At 34.7% G+C, this 15710-nt stretch overlaps 1 protein-coding gene across 1 annotated transcript in view; it reads left to right on the forward strand.

Moving 5' to 3' along the window:
• Positions 1 to 285: 285 nt before the first annotated feature.
• The window catches only part of LOC111058729 (segmentation protein even-skipped), a 67276-nt gene continuing 51851 nt past the window's right edge, over positions 286 to 15710 (forward strand). Inside the window, exon 1 of the mRNA XM_039441339.1 lies at positions 286 to 386. Within this exon, the coding sequence (XP_039297273.1) occupies positions 347 to 386 (40 nt within the window). The 5' untranslated portion in view covers positions 286 to 346. The remainder of the gene's footprint in view (positions 387 to 15710) is intronic.

The raw sequence follows: 15710 nt of genomic DNA on the forward strand, positions 1-15710 counted from the left end.
CAGATACAGAGGATAGGATAAGGGCTAAACTATTCACACAGCACACAGCGTGGCGAGCCTCCATTATTAAAACGCTGTGCGACTCAATTATTGACGATAGTTGATAAAAGTTCAGTGATTATGCGCCGCATCAGCTAGAAGATTGTAAATAATGCAGGAGCCCTGTGCGCCCTTGCCGGCTGAAAAAATCGATGCCTGAACCGACCAATAGGAGAACGTCTGGCGGCAACCAATGGCGCTCGTCCCTTGGGCCATATAATCCCCTATCATTGTTGGTGGCCGGTCAGTACCCAGTTGACGAGTGACTGTGCAGTGTCTGTAGAGTGTGTGTGCCCTATGCCCTAACATGGAGCGAGTCCCGTCGAACCCCAAGACCGAACCTAGGGGTGAGTCCACATACACTCATTATTATCAGCAATCAATTGATTAACATAGTATCTGAAATGAATAAAACTTCTTGAACGTTTTACAGCCACTTTCCACAGCTAAACTTCTAAGTTACAATAACCAAAATGATAATGGTTGTGATAATCTCGTCATTTATTCATCAAAAATATCTACCAACAACATTACCTTCAATGCAGTACGGCATCCGAACATGTTTTCTAAAAAAAATATCACAAGTTTCAGGCATTATAAATTATAGAGATTTGAGTGAAATATTTTTGTTTTTAATCAGTTTTCAAATATCAAAATTCAAAATTTTTAGTTCAGTCATTATTTTTGAAGTGGAAATTGGACTTTTTAAAGTGAAAGTGAAATCTTAACCTTATTCTTTTTTGAAACTTTTATTTGTAAAAATTTGGGAGAAGACAGTTTTGGGCTATGTCTGTTGTCTTCTCCCAATCATATTATAATTATGATCTGTAATTGCCAATGAAATAAATAAATAAATAAATAAATAGTTCGATGAATATAAGCTGTACATGCATTACAAACCTCATTCGTAATCTTGAATTAAAAGTTTCTGAAACTGATTGATCATGTATTTCTCGATGCACACCTTCTTTACTTCAACTAACAACCCGTGCAAGGGTATTTGAGAAGAAGATCTTCTTTCATGTAGATATATTATGAAGAATTATCCCAAGTTCTCGTTTCTATAATTTATATTCTATAATTATTATTTTCATAAAGGCAAATTAATTCAAATTCATATCGCATTGAATTCAATATTTAATTTTTTCCTGGCGTTTGGTATTACTTTGAAACGTATAAACATTCAACATATCATCAACAATAGCAAGTGAACATAATTTTATCAAACTTCAAATCAATTCTCCTTGAAGTATGACGATAAATGTGTAAAGATTTTACTGTATCCATTGAAAATTTTAAGGTTCACTTTTTATTGGAGATTGAAGTTGTCGACAGTCACAGAGGACATTGTCGGCAGACATTCAGCACATTATGATTCTGGATAATATACTGAAACATTTTTTTAAGATGATAATCTACTAAAAAAATAGTGACTATACTGACTTAAAGACCTTAGTATCTCTTGTGATTCCAAGTTTTATTTGACCCTCCTAATGTGCAGTGCTGGCTTTGCTCTCTTTCTACTCAGGTTTGAATCATCATGCTATATAGTAAACGACGAAGCTATGTGATAAAATAAGCCGTGAGTGCTGACTGATGAATTTGAGCATTCTACTCAGTTGCTGTTGTTATTCATAATTTACTTGAAAATGCCTCAATGTGCTAGTAATATTTAGATTGTTTTTTATCATTTCCCGTATCTCGTATGTTGCATCAACCGACCTTCCTTCAGCCGATTATTTGAAAAAAATGACTTTTCCTCTTTACACCGTTATCAATCTCTAGTACTCTGAGTTTAAAATAAATTATTATTTGGGTTCACAACATTGACTCTGGTACGATTCTATGGATAAAGAACGGTATTAATATAAAATTATTGATCTAATTGAGCTTTTACTTATTCAGATTTTACAATTATCTTTCTAGAATGCATATACGGTTGTTTCGATATTTTCCACATAGACGTAGGCTACATCTCAAAATATTGGTCATCAAACAGAATAGCAGTGTATAGTCTATAATTATCCATGATTTACACTTTGCCGAATACTATGTTCGATTTTTTACTGAAGTCATCTTTATTAGATGATAAAAAATTTATCGATACATGTTGAAGATTGAATTTTGGAACTTGTTCAAAGTTTTGGTTCGATTTATTGTCATTTTTAACTGTTGTGTGACTGAGAATATACTTTTATATTCAATGACATAGCTTATTTTACAAAGTGCGGTATTTGCGAAATTCTCTTGAGAAATTCACTTTGGTGATTCTGTTAAGATTCAGATTAAAAGTGGAAAAATTCCAAAAATGATTACATTTTTTGAGTGGTTTCACCACAACATTTTTTTCCGCTAATTCGCTTCAACTCTCACAAATACTTAGCAATTTCATAGTAATTTGCTTTAAATAGTGTATTTTAGAAATATTTTTCAAAGTTAATCAATGTTTGTTTTGTTGACAGTGTTAGAATATCTACAAATATTTGTTATGAAGTCTTCATCCTAACTTGAACCTTCGATCAATAATCCAATAAATAGTAAAGCATTTCACTCTTACTAAAGTATTTACTTGTTTTGAATGTCAGTTGAGTATCAAGGTACGCTGAAAATAGGGCTCAGGGCCTTGAAAAACGCTTGGACTTTGAAAACATGTGATAACTATGTAAACTGTTTATTTAAAAATTATCAACGTTTTCAAGGATTTATCTCTTATCTCCAATTGATTCTGGTCTTAAAATTGAACTGATAATGTTTGTGCTGTAAGATTGTAACTGAAACTGAGTATCAAGTTAGTCTAATAACATTACAAAGAATCGCAAATTTCTTATATCGTCCAGTTGAATGTTCATAGGAATAGTCCCAAATGGAGTGAAAAATAGGGATGATGGATGCGTTTGGTTTTCGAAAAAATTAATTGGAAAGCATAATTTTGAGTTTCATAGCGGATAAAAATGAAAGACCGCTTTGAGACAAGTGGTGATATTCGAAGGTTATTCTTAGAGAATTGTCCGTCGTTCACTACACAAAATGAAGCTTCCTATTTCCATTGAAAACAATAATTTTCATCATTAAGGTTTTCTATAGCATGTTACAGATAGAGGTAACAGGTATAGGAATAAAATAGCAACATAACAATAGTGTACGTGTACGAAAGTTCACCTACCCAATTTGATTTGTACGATAGTCCAGTGTACTCAAGTCCACGGAGCCATAATTTCAACCAATATTTGTGAAGTACCCAATATTTTTTTCCACTCTTTGATCGTTTTGCTTGTCTGGTAATGCTTTTTGTGAGGATCACCAATAGTCCAGTCAATGCAGTCAACAATAAATTCAGGTATTATGGTAAATTTATATATAAATTTATCCCTTATCCATTATTCATTTATTGTACATACATTTTTATTACGTAAGATGTTCACATGAGCGTTTTCCTTGTGCGTGAGTGATAGTAAATATTAAGGAGATGATCAAACGCCCATGCCATCGCAGGGATTTGAACACACGTACCAGGCGGTGCTAGCAGACCGAAGTTTGTAAGGATCCTTACCACTAGACCAACCGGCCGGCTGGTTTATATCTATGATAATGTTATAATAAATAATAATTGTAATTAGTAGAGGGCTTTTACCTCTCACCTGATGACATCATTCTGTAGCCGGAGGTATTCAGTTAATCATCCAAAATAGAAATTTTATCTGTAAAATTGAAAAAAAAAACCAAATGGTTTAACAGACATTGTTGCAGTCTATACCACCGCTGCCATCATTGCGAACGGAAGAAAGTTGCTTCTTTTCTTCCAGGAAATATATTCAACTTCTTTTGGATATATTATAAATATTTTAATTCAAACAGACTTTCTACCAAAACTTCAAACTAATTTCTCATATATGCTACTTATAAAATCACTTCACTTACATGGGCTACTTTATTCAAATTAATAAAAACAATATAAAAACTTAACCCTTTTAAAAGGGTACTACAAGTTTTTATATTGTTTTTAATAATGATACTTATAATTTCACCACCAAGTTCACTAATAATTTTCATATGAATTTTTAAAAATATCAAACTTAACTGTATTAGAACCGACTATTTGCTTCTATGTATGGGAAGCAGACCCATTCAGCAGACCCACTCCGCTATTCCTCTAAAAATCATTCCCCCTACACGAGCGTTGGGCCTAACTTTTAGTGAACAAACAAAGCTCCAAAAAGGTCAATGTTCGTACAATTCCAAATATAGTAGCTTTTTCGACATGAAATTGAAACTGATACTTGAAAAATTGCTCTTATTTCGCAATTAAGCAGCAAGTTAGCAATTCAATCGATACATGACTAATTTCCATACTAGAAATAGTTCACAGTAATTATCAAAGTTCATTTCATTTCAATCTCTCAATTCTAATCAGTTCAATAACCTGAGAAAAAACAAGAAAAAATACTATGATAATACCCTCTCAATATTCACACTATTACCGTACATAATTCACACAATAATTATAGGTATATCATAATCATATGCTTTATTTATTGTGGTAAAGCCTACCCTGCAAACTATCGGGGTTGTCTAGTGGCCAGAAAACTACATATAGAGGGATCAATCTCGATAAGAATAACATCCAACATTTGCAAACTGAAGTAAACACAGGTAAGAAAAGTGTTAACAACTTGTCATAAATGCTCAAGTCACAAAAACGAATAGCTGTGATGATCAGACCCAAAGAACCAGGCCAAATAGTATGGATGGATCAAACATTACTTCAATGTTGAAAGAGATAGTGATAAAGCTGGACTGTTGCTCAAAACAGCTTGATACCTTGGAAACTACTTTATCTGTACTAAAAGAAAAACCTCAAATAAGTCGATGAAGCCGAGAGAACTAAAAATGGTAAGATGCTAAGGGCATTAAAAATAGAGAACTTTAATATTATTAATCATATTTTAGAGACAAATTAGAAAGATATAAGCTTTGTGTCTGAAACTCATTCAACTACTGATTCATTGTTTAATATGAAAAGGCTATAGAATGTTTAAAACTATTCACCCAGACAATAAAGCCAATGAGGACAGTGCAATAAGAATCAAAAACAACATTCATGATCACGATGAATTCAATTTACAGTTAATGGAAACTCAGATTACTGTAATAGGAATTAAAACACTCCACAAAAACTCAAGGTTGGAGTAATCTACAGTCCACCTAGATATAATTTGAAAAATACATTATTAGATACATAAGATGCATTATCAATGCTATATTAGAGCATATGAGTGATAGATTCATGTTGGGTGTAGATTTAAATGGCAATGGGAAATGGGAAATGAGCTTAGAATATATATATATATATATATATATATATATATATATATATATATATAATATATATATATATATATATATATATATATATTGCAATTCATGATTATCATCCACGAAAGCAAAATAATTAAGAGATTATACAGGATGATTCATAATTATGGTAGAATAATTTAATAGGTGATAGTAGAGGTAAAAATAAGAAAAAAAATTCTTATAAACATATATCCATAAACCCTTTATTCTGCTTCCTCTGGTGAAATACACCGATGCTGAATTGTTTGGGGACTAGTTTTTGAAAAACTTATGCTGGATTCATATGGAAAAATATCTGAAAGACTGAATAAAACTAGTCTGGAAGCTGTAGTATGAGTAGTTTTTGAGAAAAAAGTTGAAATATGCAAAAAATTCAAGTAGAAAAACACAGACTTCTACATTTGATGCCCAATAACTTTCTTTAATGACCAGTTAACAAATAAATTTTCTAAATAAAAATTGTAGAGAATTTAGTTCTGAAAAGAATGATGTAAGCTGTGTAAACTAAATTTGAATAAAAGTTGGATAAAATGTATTCTTATGTAGTACATTACAACACAAAAATTTGCTGTTTTATGAGGAGAGAACTAATAACTCATAAGTTGTAGCTGATTGCAAATAAAATATTCGGTTTTTTTATGAAAAGTTTTTTTTTATATGAAAGTAGCATATCTAAATGACATTAAACTTATACCAAAAGACTAGTAGATTATGCCATGATGCCTGGGAGGAAGCTCGAACAGAAGTAGATGATCTCCTATGATTCCTACCCAAATGTTTACTGAAAACTGATGTTGTGGAAGATTGGGATTGATGGCATGAGGATTCTCAGCTGCCCATATATGTTAGTTGTGGACGTTAACGATAGCTGTTCTTGTAAAGTGTGCCTCGTCGGTAAATAAAACGGTTGTTAAAAAGTTTGGGTAAACAAGTTTTACTAAAAACCATCGGCAAATACCAGCATGGGGAATACAGTCTCGTGGCAATAGAGTATGAACTTTCTGGAGGTGGTATGGATGTAATTGTTGCTCTTAGTATCCTCCAAATAATAGATTGATTGACATTAAACTGCACTGACAATTCTCTTGTGTTCTTCTCGGGATGTTCATAAATTTCATTAAGAACTTGTTCTTCTAACTCAACAGTCTTAGTAGATCGGGGTCTGCCTGCATAAATGTGCTCTTTGGATATCAAAGAATCTGTCTCAGACAGACGTTGATGAATAGTGGAAAAAACCTTGAACTTGGACATACTCGGTTAGGAAAGTTCTCTTGATACAAACGTCTTGCTTCAGTACTATTACAGTAGTGTCCTATTCCATACATTAAATGCATGTCAGCTAATTCGGAGTATGAATAATGTCTAAAATTACCTGCCATTTTTTAGAAAGTTAATACTCAACTTAAAAGCAAAGTGAAATGGTTACAAATAACTGGTTAATAGGTTAAACAAAAAACACAGCGCGGCTACAGTAGTCCTAACTTACAGTTTGTTTTTTTTTTGTTCAACAGTGAGCTAAAATATTTCTGAAAATAATTTTCAGCTGATAATTTCTTTTAAATATTTTTTTAATTTAAAACAAAATAAATCAGCTGTTTTGGAACAGCAGTTCTTAAAATCAATGTTATATTATTGCAATCAGCTACAACCTATGAGTTATTAGTTCTCTCCTCATAAAACAGCAAATTTTGTGGTGTAATGTACTACATAAGAATACATTTTATCCAACTTTTATTCAAATTTAGTTTACACAGCTTACATCATTTTTTCCAGAATTAAATTCTCTACAATTTTTATTGCGAAAAATTATTTGTTTACTGGTCATTAAAGAAAGTTATTGGACATCAAACGTAGAAGTCTGTGTTTTTCTACTTAGATTTTTTGCATATTTCAACTTTTTTCTCAAAAACTACTCACAGTACAGATTCCAGACTAGTTTTATTCAATTTTTCCATATGAATCCAGCATAAGTTTTTCAAAAACTAGTCCCCAAACAATTCAGCATCGGTGTATTTCACCAGAGGAACTGAATTCCAGGCGAAATCTTTCACTCTGTATAGCTCGCTAATGAAGCGTTTATGGATATATGTTTATGAGAACTTTTTATCTTATTTTTACCTCTACTATCACGTATTAAATTATTTTACCATAATTATGAATCACTCTGTATAAATGACTAGCCGGCAGGCTCGCCTTATCCGTCTAGCCAGGGGTCGGAGCCCCCGGCTGGATCCCGGCATCAAGAAATAGGATCAGCAGATTACCTAAGCGTGCCTGCATTTTTAATTTGAGCTTTCTCTCTTCCGTGAAAAAGTCAAAAGGGACTTTCAGCCTCGATTAAATCACCACTTTTCTTTGAATTGAAATTGAAATAATATTTATTCTTCTTCTTAGAAAGAACAAATAATATACAATATACATTTAAAAAACTTGAAGAAGGTTCCTCACATGGGCATAGCCTGTGTGCGAGGAACGAGTCCTTTACAATTCTATATACTGTACAGTGTTATATATGAGAATGATAAAATATAATTGAAGAACAAAACAATTTTAACTAATAAAAAGCAATAAACCGTAACATATTACCCAAACAAAAGTCGTCCAATAGTTCTTTGAAATTTGAAACAGGAATGTTATGGAGAACTCAACAAACATCCATATCTTACCCTATCAAGTATGAATTTGCTTTAGAAATGTAGAAAAATTATTTGAGAACTCTTCGTGAAACTTGAGAAAAGAGACCCTATAGAAAACCCTGGGGATCGCTTGGAAAACGCTGTAACGCTATATTGGACCTAATTTTGAAGTTCTCTTAAGACACCATTCTAGACTCTTGCAGAACTTCTGCTCCAAATCTGAACATGATCTGTCAATAAGATCTTGAGAAGGCCAATAGAACGCAGCAAAAACGCTCAATAACCACTGATCTTGGGCGGAAATTGGGCCTCTGAACTTTAGGCGAAATCCAACTTCCAATACAACATTTTTATACCTCAGCTCAACTTGTGTACCAAGTTTGAACATATGTTCGTAAATTAGTTCGTGAAAAAGCTGAGAAACGCAGAAATGCTGAAAAACGCAAATTTTGGGCATATCTTTGGACATTTTTTCAAATCCGTTCTTAGTGCCCCTCTAGAAGGCCAACTTTGAACGTATTTGTTCCAGTAGATTTTTAGTTCTGTTGATTATGAATGAATGAGTGAGTGAATGAATCATTACCATTTTTCTTTTATATAGAACTAGGATGCTCCTACCATTCATTGAGGAGTTCTACTTATTGGCCTACAGACACAAATAGAATTCCAGATTCTCTTGACTTCTCCTTATTGAGGAGAGAATAAGCTTATCTAATTATTTCATCCACATTGAGGAAGATTCAGACTCAAGCTCAGATTATTCTGCTATAGAGCTCACAATTAGTGTTTAAAATATTGCTGAATGTTCAATTACCAAGGACCAAACACTAGTTAGAAGAATAAGCTGTAACGTTCATCACTCTAATTTAAAAAGCATCATAGCGGCATAATACAAGGAAGCTTACTTATAAGAAGAAAGATCAAAAACTATGCACTCTGGAAGACTGCTAAAAAATTGAAAATATCAACATTACATATTTCCATTATCACAGATTCCATTACATATTCATTGAAAAAGACAGTGAAAAAGTGGAGGATTTCACGGAATATCTAGCTATAACTTTCCTGCCCAATGGACTTGCGAACGGAGAGATGATTGGATCTATGGAAAATGCAGACTATTTAAGTATCGAGAGAGTATACCTTATACCAGCACATCAGTTTGGATGCAGAAGGAAACACTCCACAATCGAGCAAGTTCACAGAGTAGTCTCTTCATTGGAAAAGAAAAACATTTGTTCTGCTATTCTTTTTCATGTAGCCCAGGCCTTCGATAAAGTTTGGCAAGAGAAAACTACTTATTCAATAAATTTCTACCAAAATATATGTGGAGTTGCTTTCTTTTTACATTGCAAATAGAACATTCAGAGTAAAGCAGAATGATAATTATTCAGACCTGAGAGAAATTAGGACAGGAGTACGTACGATAGTTGGCAACACTGACTGTGGTTAGATAAGAATCAATTCAATGCCTACATAAGATTAAACCCCCATCACGCAATCTATAATCAGAGAGTTCTCAGTGGCTTCGTTGGGAGCTTACTGGACAGGTAAACGAAAGATTGATATGGTTGGGGTTTGTTTCCATCAACAGTCATTTTCTTTTTGCTGGGAAATTTCAACTTCAATGAAGATTATCCTTGTAATTTATTACAGAATAAATATAAAAATTTAATTAATCAATGATTAATATTGAAATTGTAAAACATTGATTGATTGAATAATTAATTGGTTTCCACTTGTAAGCTCGAATTTGTTTAGTGTCTGCACTTCCGCTCAGCTCTCCTGTCCAGTTCTGCTAGACAAGGCTGTATCCATCCCCCACTCATCATAAGATTCATCCATAATGTCTCTACAGCTCGGATTTAATTTTGCAAACAAGTTCCTCCCATAGCTGAAAAGATAGTATTTGAATTTTGGAGGCCTCATTTCATTCTGTAATACTTTTTTCAATAACAGTCAAGTCACATATTTCTTTCTTTTTGTATTTTTTAATAATTTCAAAATTAATACATTATTATCATAGAGCTACTGTCACTGTATTCAGTAATATATTCTTCATCACTATCACTGTCCGATAATTCAAACTCTAATGTTTCTTCTTCCAAGGCACTCCTTATTTCTTGAGGATTTAATTCTTGGTCAGCCATAACGAAAATTGGAGTCAGAAATTGAAAAAAAAAACCTATAAAAACAAACCATCACTCGAACTCACCCAGCTTCTAGGTTAACAATATCTATTATAATAAGGACACTTTTTCAGAGAGATTCAACACAGTTATCTAACCAGAAACCAAACAATGTCACGTTTATTTGATCCTACGATTAGTATCAGTTTGCAAAGGCACAATTCATTTTACATTTCGCAATGGCTGTATAGAAACCTTCCTCCAGAAATAGTTGAGGCTGGGGCGGGCCGAGTCACTGTAGCCTAGTGTTAAAGCGCAGAATTTCTGAATGGTTAATGCATGTTGGATGGCAGGATGCAGAGAATTTAATCAAATCAACTTATGTTTGAAATTCAAATTTTAATTTGTTTCTCTTACCAAATACATTTTGCAAAAAGCGATTCCGGCTGTTCTGGTGTGATGAAAATAACAATAATTAATAAATTATAAGTTAAAAATATGTATTATTACAAGCCGATTGCCTAATTTTCTTCCAATGGATCTATCTTTTCTTCCTTCTCAAATTTGAATTGATTTTTTATATAATTAATCCTAAAAATGTATTAAATATAATCTATTTTTATTTCATTTACCGTAAGTATCTTATACTTATAGGCTAGTCCAATATTTTTTATTGTAACACAGCTAATCTTAAGAACTGCTCCCACACACGGACGTAATAGTCTATGTGGGTTCTAATATTCATTTTATAATTGTAATTGTGTTGTTAAAATTGTATGATACGTGAATGAAATGAATTGATTGAATTATTACTAGACAGTGAGGAATCAACGCATTATACCCACAATGCTTACTTATAATAGTTTCATATCTCTCCGACAGACTGCAGCTCTTTACAGACAATAATTAGAGACGATAGAGAATATAATACAGAGCAAAATATCCAACTACGCAGTTGTCCAGCACTACTGGACATGAGAGCGCATAAGAATTCTAGTTTTGTCCAGCCGTGCTGCACAGGAGAGTTGAGGTGTTGATTGTAATGCAGTAAATTACGAGTGGATTGGAAAAATGGTGCTGTCCAGTGTGACTGAACAGGAGAGCTGTTGGGTCACATTCATGTTAAAATTAACGAGCGCAAAGGGCTAATATATTAGAGCTATTTCCAATTATATATTATATTATACATGTTATAGAATACTCTTGAAATAGATCAATTGATTTAAAAATTGAAATTTATTGAATTATTTATTAGAATAGATGATTGATAGAATTTTTCCTTCCTCATCTTCCATTGCCTTCAATAATTTTTCACGGTCTGGACATAATTATCTTTCAGCTTGCATATCGGAAAAGGGTGGTAAGGTGCCGTTGTCTTCTGTGTCACTCCATTTGCAGATACGAAATTCTTGAACGTGCTTGATGTATCTTCGATTGTCTAAGACTAAGACCAAAGGTAGACCAAAAGTGGCAAATAGTTTTTATAGTTCCTTAACACATCATTCTGAGGACTTATTTCTAGTGGGAATTACTTCAATCCATTTGGAAAATGAATTCACTATGATGAAATAGTACTATCCTTGTGTTAGTTCTGCAAAGTTAATATGTATCCTTTCCCATAGTTCTTAAGGAGCCAGCCATGGGTGATTTGGCTCCTTTGTAGGTTGGTTATGTTTTAAACAACATTGCTTACAAGTCCTTAACAGATTTTCAATGTCATTGTCTATGTTCTTCAATGTACAATCACTTTTTGCCAAAGCTTTCATCTTATCCATGCCCAAGTGACCAACATGTAGTTCTTTGAGTAAAATGCGTTGAAGGGTTTGTGGTATAAACTTGAATATACATCCATCTTGTAGTGTCAGTTCGTTGTCATGGAAATTCAATTTCTCAACAGATTCTCCTGACTGTAGCGCATGTAATACTGATTGTAAGAATTTGACTTCTTTTGTCTTTCTAGCTACCATCTGACTGTCTACCTGTAATGAGTCTAGCTGATTGATTTGAAAACGACTTGGGAGATTCACCAAGTGCTTGATCAGTTGGGAAAGTTGATAAAAAATCATCAACATCCGTTTTACCTGATGCTTTCCTGTATTTAATTTGATAATCAAACTTGAACTCCAACTTTGCAGGCTTCTCATGCAGATTCGTCATTGCCCCAATGCAACTGGATCGAACGCTTGCAGCTTAATGTATGAGAGAATCATAAGGACACACCTAGGACTGCTGCGTACTGCGGCCACAGTGTAGGCCTAATATAACATCAGATAAAAGGAAGTGGGAAGGCCAGGCAGGGGACGAAGTAGAAAGCTGATAGTATCGTCCCCGGAATGCTAGTTGTAAACATATGTATTTATGACTATTTGTTTAAGACTTTATTTATTGACAAATACCTAGAACCAATTTAGCGAATTCATGTAAATGTTCACCATGGTTATTTTTAGAACGTTGAACTGTCTGGTTACTAATAATTATTCCAGTTGTCTACTAGAAAGCGTAGTGCCAACATCTAGCTCTTGTATTGTGTTTTTGTTTCTGCTCAGTGCAGTATTATTATTATTATTATTATTGGCAATTATTAGTATATTTTATTGATTATTTTCAAGGGACACAAATTTACAAAGGAAATATCATATTATTCACGGTAGAACGTTATTTTTTGTTTCAATGCAGTACACTTGTGTAAAGCAAGAATAGATCTTAATTATAATTTAAATACTTCAACTAATAATAACTTTGAATAACATAACATTAATTAATTATTCATGAAATGTTTCAACTACCTCACAGTACGGTAGTGTAATGCGCTTTATTTCTTGATAAAATAACAGCATTAAAGTAATTGAAAGTCGTGATTATCTATTTTTTGTTCATAATTAGGATAAATAAAAATCTTTATAATGTTTAAATGATGTTCATACATTCTTAGGGCTTATCTAGACTGTTTATTTTTGTGATAATGCTAGGCAACCGTTGATGGGTTCGCATTGTTTCAGAAGTTGCTGATAAAATCACGTTAATATCCTGAAATTCCTAAAGAAGCTGTTAGTTCTTTCCACAGACCTCCATAAGGATGAAATTTCTAAATGAGAATAGAATCTGCATAGGAGAAAGAACTTAAACGATGCAGAAAAAACTAAGAGATGAACAAAAACGTATTTTAAATGGTATTATTAAATCAAATCGTGTGCTAAAACTATTTGTTTTAGACTCGCCAGTAACATTTATAGGATTTTTACTGTAAATTGGTTTCGATATTGTTTCAAAGACGATAAAATGATGAGCATTCTGATGTCATTCACTTCTATGTAGTGTTGATGGTTAATTTTCTATAAGGGCTCAAAGTTGGGTATTTTTACGTTTAAATACATGTTAAGACGGGCCGAGAGGTCGCAGCATGTCACACCATAGCCAGCTGCATTCTCCACGCGTCTTATAAGATCAAGGCAACCTACTATACACTATTCTTAGCTAGTATGTACATTTGCAACATTATGAGAGTCATACTCATCAGGGTGGCTAGTATGTACAATTGCAGCATTATGAGGGTCATACTTGCCAGGGTGGCTAGTATGTACATTTGCAGCATCATGATGGTCTTTCTTACAAAGGTTGCTAGTATGTACATTTGCAGCATTATGAGGGTCATACTCACCAGGGTGGCTAGTATGTACAATTGCAGCATCATGATGGTCTTTCTTGCCAGGGTGGCTAGTATGTACATTTGCAGCATCATGATGGTCTTTCTTGCCAGGGTGGCTAGTATGTACAATTGCAGCATTATGAGGGTCATAATCGCCAGGGTGGCTAGTATGTACATTTGCAGCATCATGATGGTCTTTCTCACCAGGGTGGCTAGTATGTACATTTGCAGCATCATGATGGTCTTTCTCGCCAGGGTGGCTAGTATGTACATTTGCAGCATCATGATGGTCTTTCTCGCCAGGGTGGCTAGTATGTACATTTGCAGCATCATGATGGTCTTTCTCGCCAGAGTGGCTAGTATGTACATTTGCAGCATTATGAGGGTCATAATCACCAGGGTGGCTAGTATGTACATTTGCAGCATCATGATGGTCTTTCTCGCCAAGGTGGCTAGTATGTACATTTGCAGCATCATGATGGTCTTTCTTGCCAGGGTGGCTAGTATGTACATTGCAGCATCATGATGGTCTTTCTCGCCAGGGGGCTAGTATGTACATTTGCAGCATCATGATGGTCTTTCTCACCAGGGTGGCTAGTATGTACATTCGCAGCATCATGATGGTCTTTCTCGCCAGGTGGCTAGTATGTACATTTGCAGCATCATGATGGTCTTTCTGCCAGGGTGGCTAGTATGTACATTTGCAGCATCATGATGGTCTTCTCGCCAGGGTGGCTAGTATGTACAATTGCAGCATTATGATGGTCTTTCTCGCCAGAATGGCTAGTATGTACATTTGCAGCATCATGATGTCTTTCTCGCCAGGGTGGCTAGTATTTACATTTGCAGCATCATGATGGTCTTTCTCACCAGGGTGGCTAGTATGTACATTCGCAGCATCATGATGGTCTTTCTCGCCAGGGTGGCTAGTATGTACATTTGCAGCATCATGATGGTCTTTCTTCGCCAGGGTGGCTAGTATGTACAATTGCAGCATTATGAGGGTCATAATCGCCAGGGTGGCTAGTATGTACATTTGCAGCATCATGATGGTCTTTCTCGCCAGGGTGGCTAGTATGTACATTTGCAGCATCATGATGGTCTTCCTCGCCAGGGTGGCTAGTATGTACATTTGCAGCATCATGATGGTCTTTCTCGCCAAGGTGGCTAGTATGTACATTTGCAGCATCATGATGGTCTTTCTCACCAGGATGGCTAGTATGTACATTTGCAGCATCATGATGGTCTTTCTCGCCAGGGTGGCTAGTATGTACATTTGCAGCATCATGATGGTCTTTCTCGCCAGGGTGGCTAGTATGTACATTTGCAGCATCATGATGGTCTTTCTCACCAGGGTGGCTAGTATGTACATTTGCAGCATCATGATGGTCTTCCTCGCCAGGGTGGCTAGTATGTACATTTGCAGCATCATGATGGTCTTTCTCGCCAGGGTGGCTAGTATGTACATTTGCAGCATCATGATGGTCTTTCTCGCCAGGGTGGCTAGTATGTACATTTGCAGCATTATGAGGGTCATAATCACCAGGGTGGCTAGTATGTACATTTGCAGCATCATGATGGTCTTTCTCGCCAGGGTGGCTAGTATGGCTAGTATGTACATTGCAGCATCATGATGGTCTTTCTTGCCAAGGTGGCTAGTATGTACATTTGCAGCATCATGATGGTTTTTCTCGCCAGGGTGGCTAGTATGGCTAGTATGTACATTTGCAGCATCATGATGGTCTTTCTCACCAGGGTGGCTAGTATGTACATTCGCAGCATCATGATGGTCTTTTCGCCAGGGTGGCTAGTATGTACATTGCAGCATCATGATGGTCTTTCTCGCCAGGTGGCTAGTATGTACATTTGCAGCATCATGATGGTCTTTCTCACCAGGGTGGCTAG

The sequence above is a fragment of the Nilaparvata lugens genome, chromosome X (genome assembly GCF_014356525.2).
Source record: "Nilaparvata lugens isolate BPH chromosome X, ASM1435652v1, whole genome shotgun sequence".
Lineage (NCBI taxonomy): Eukaryota > Metazoa > Arthropoda > Insecta > Hemiptera > Delphacidae > Nilaparvata > Nilaparvata lugens.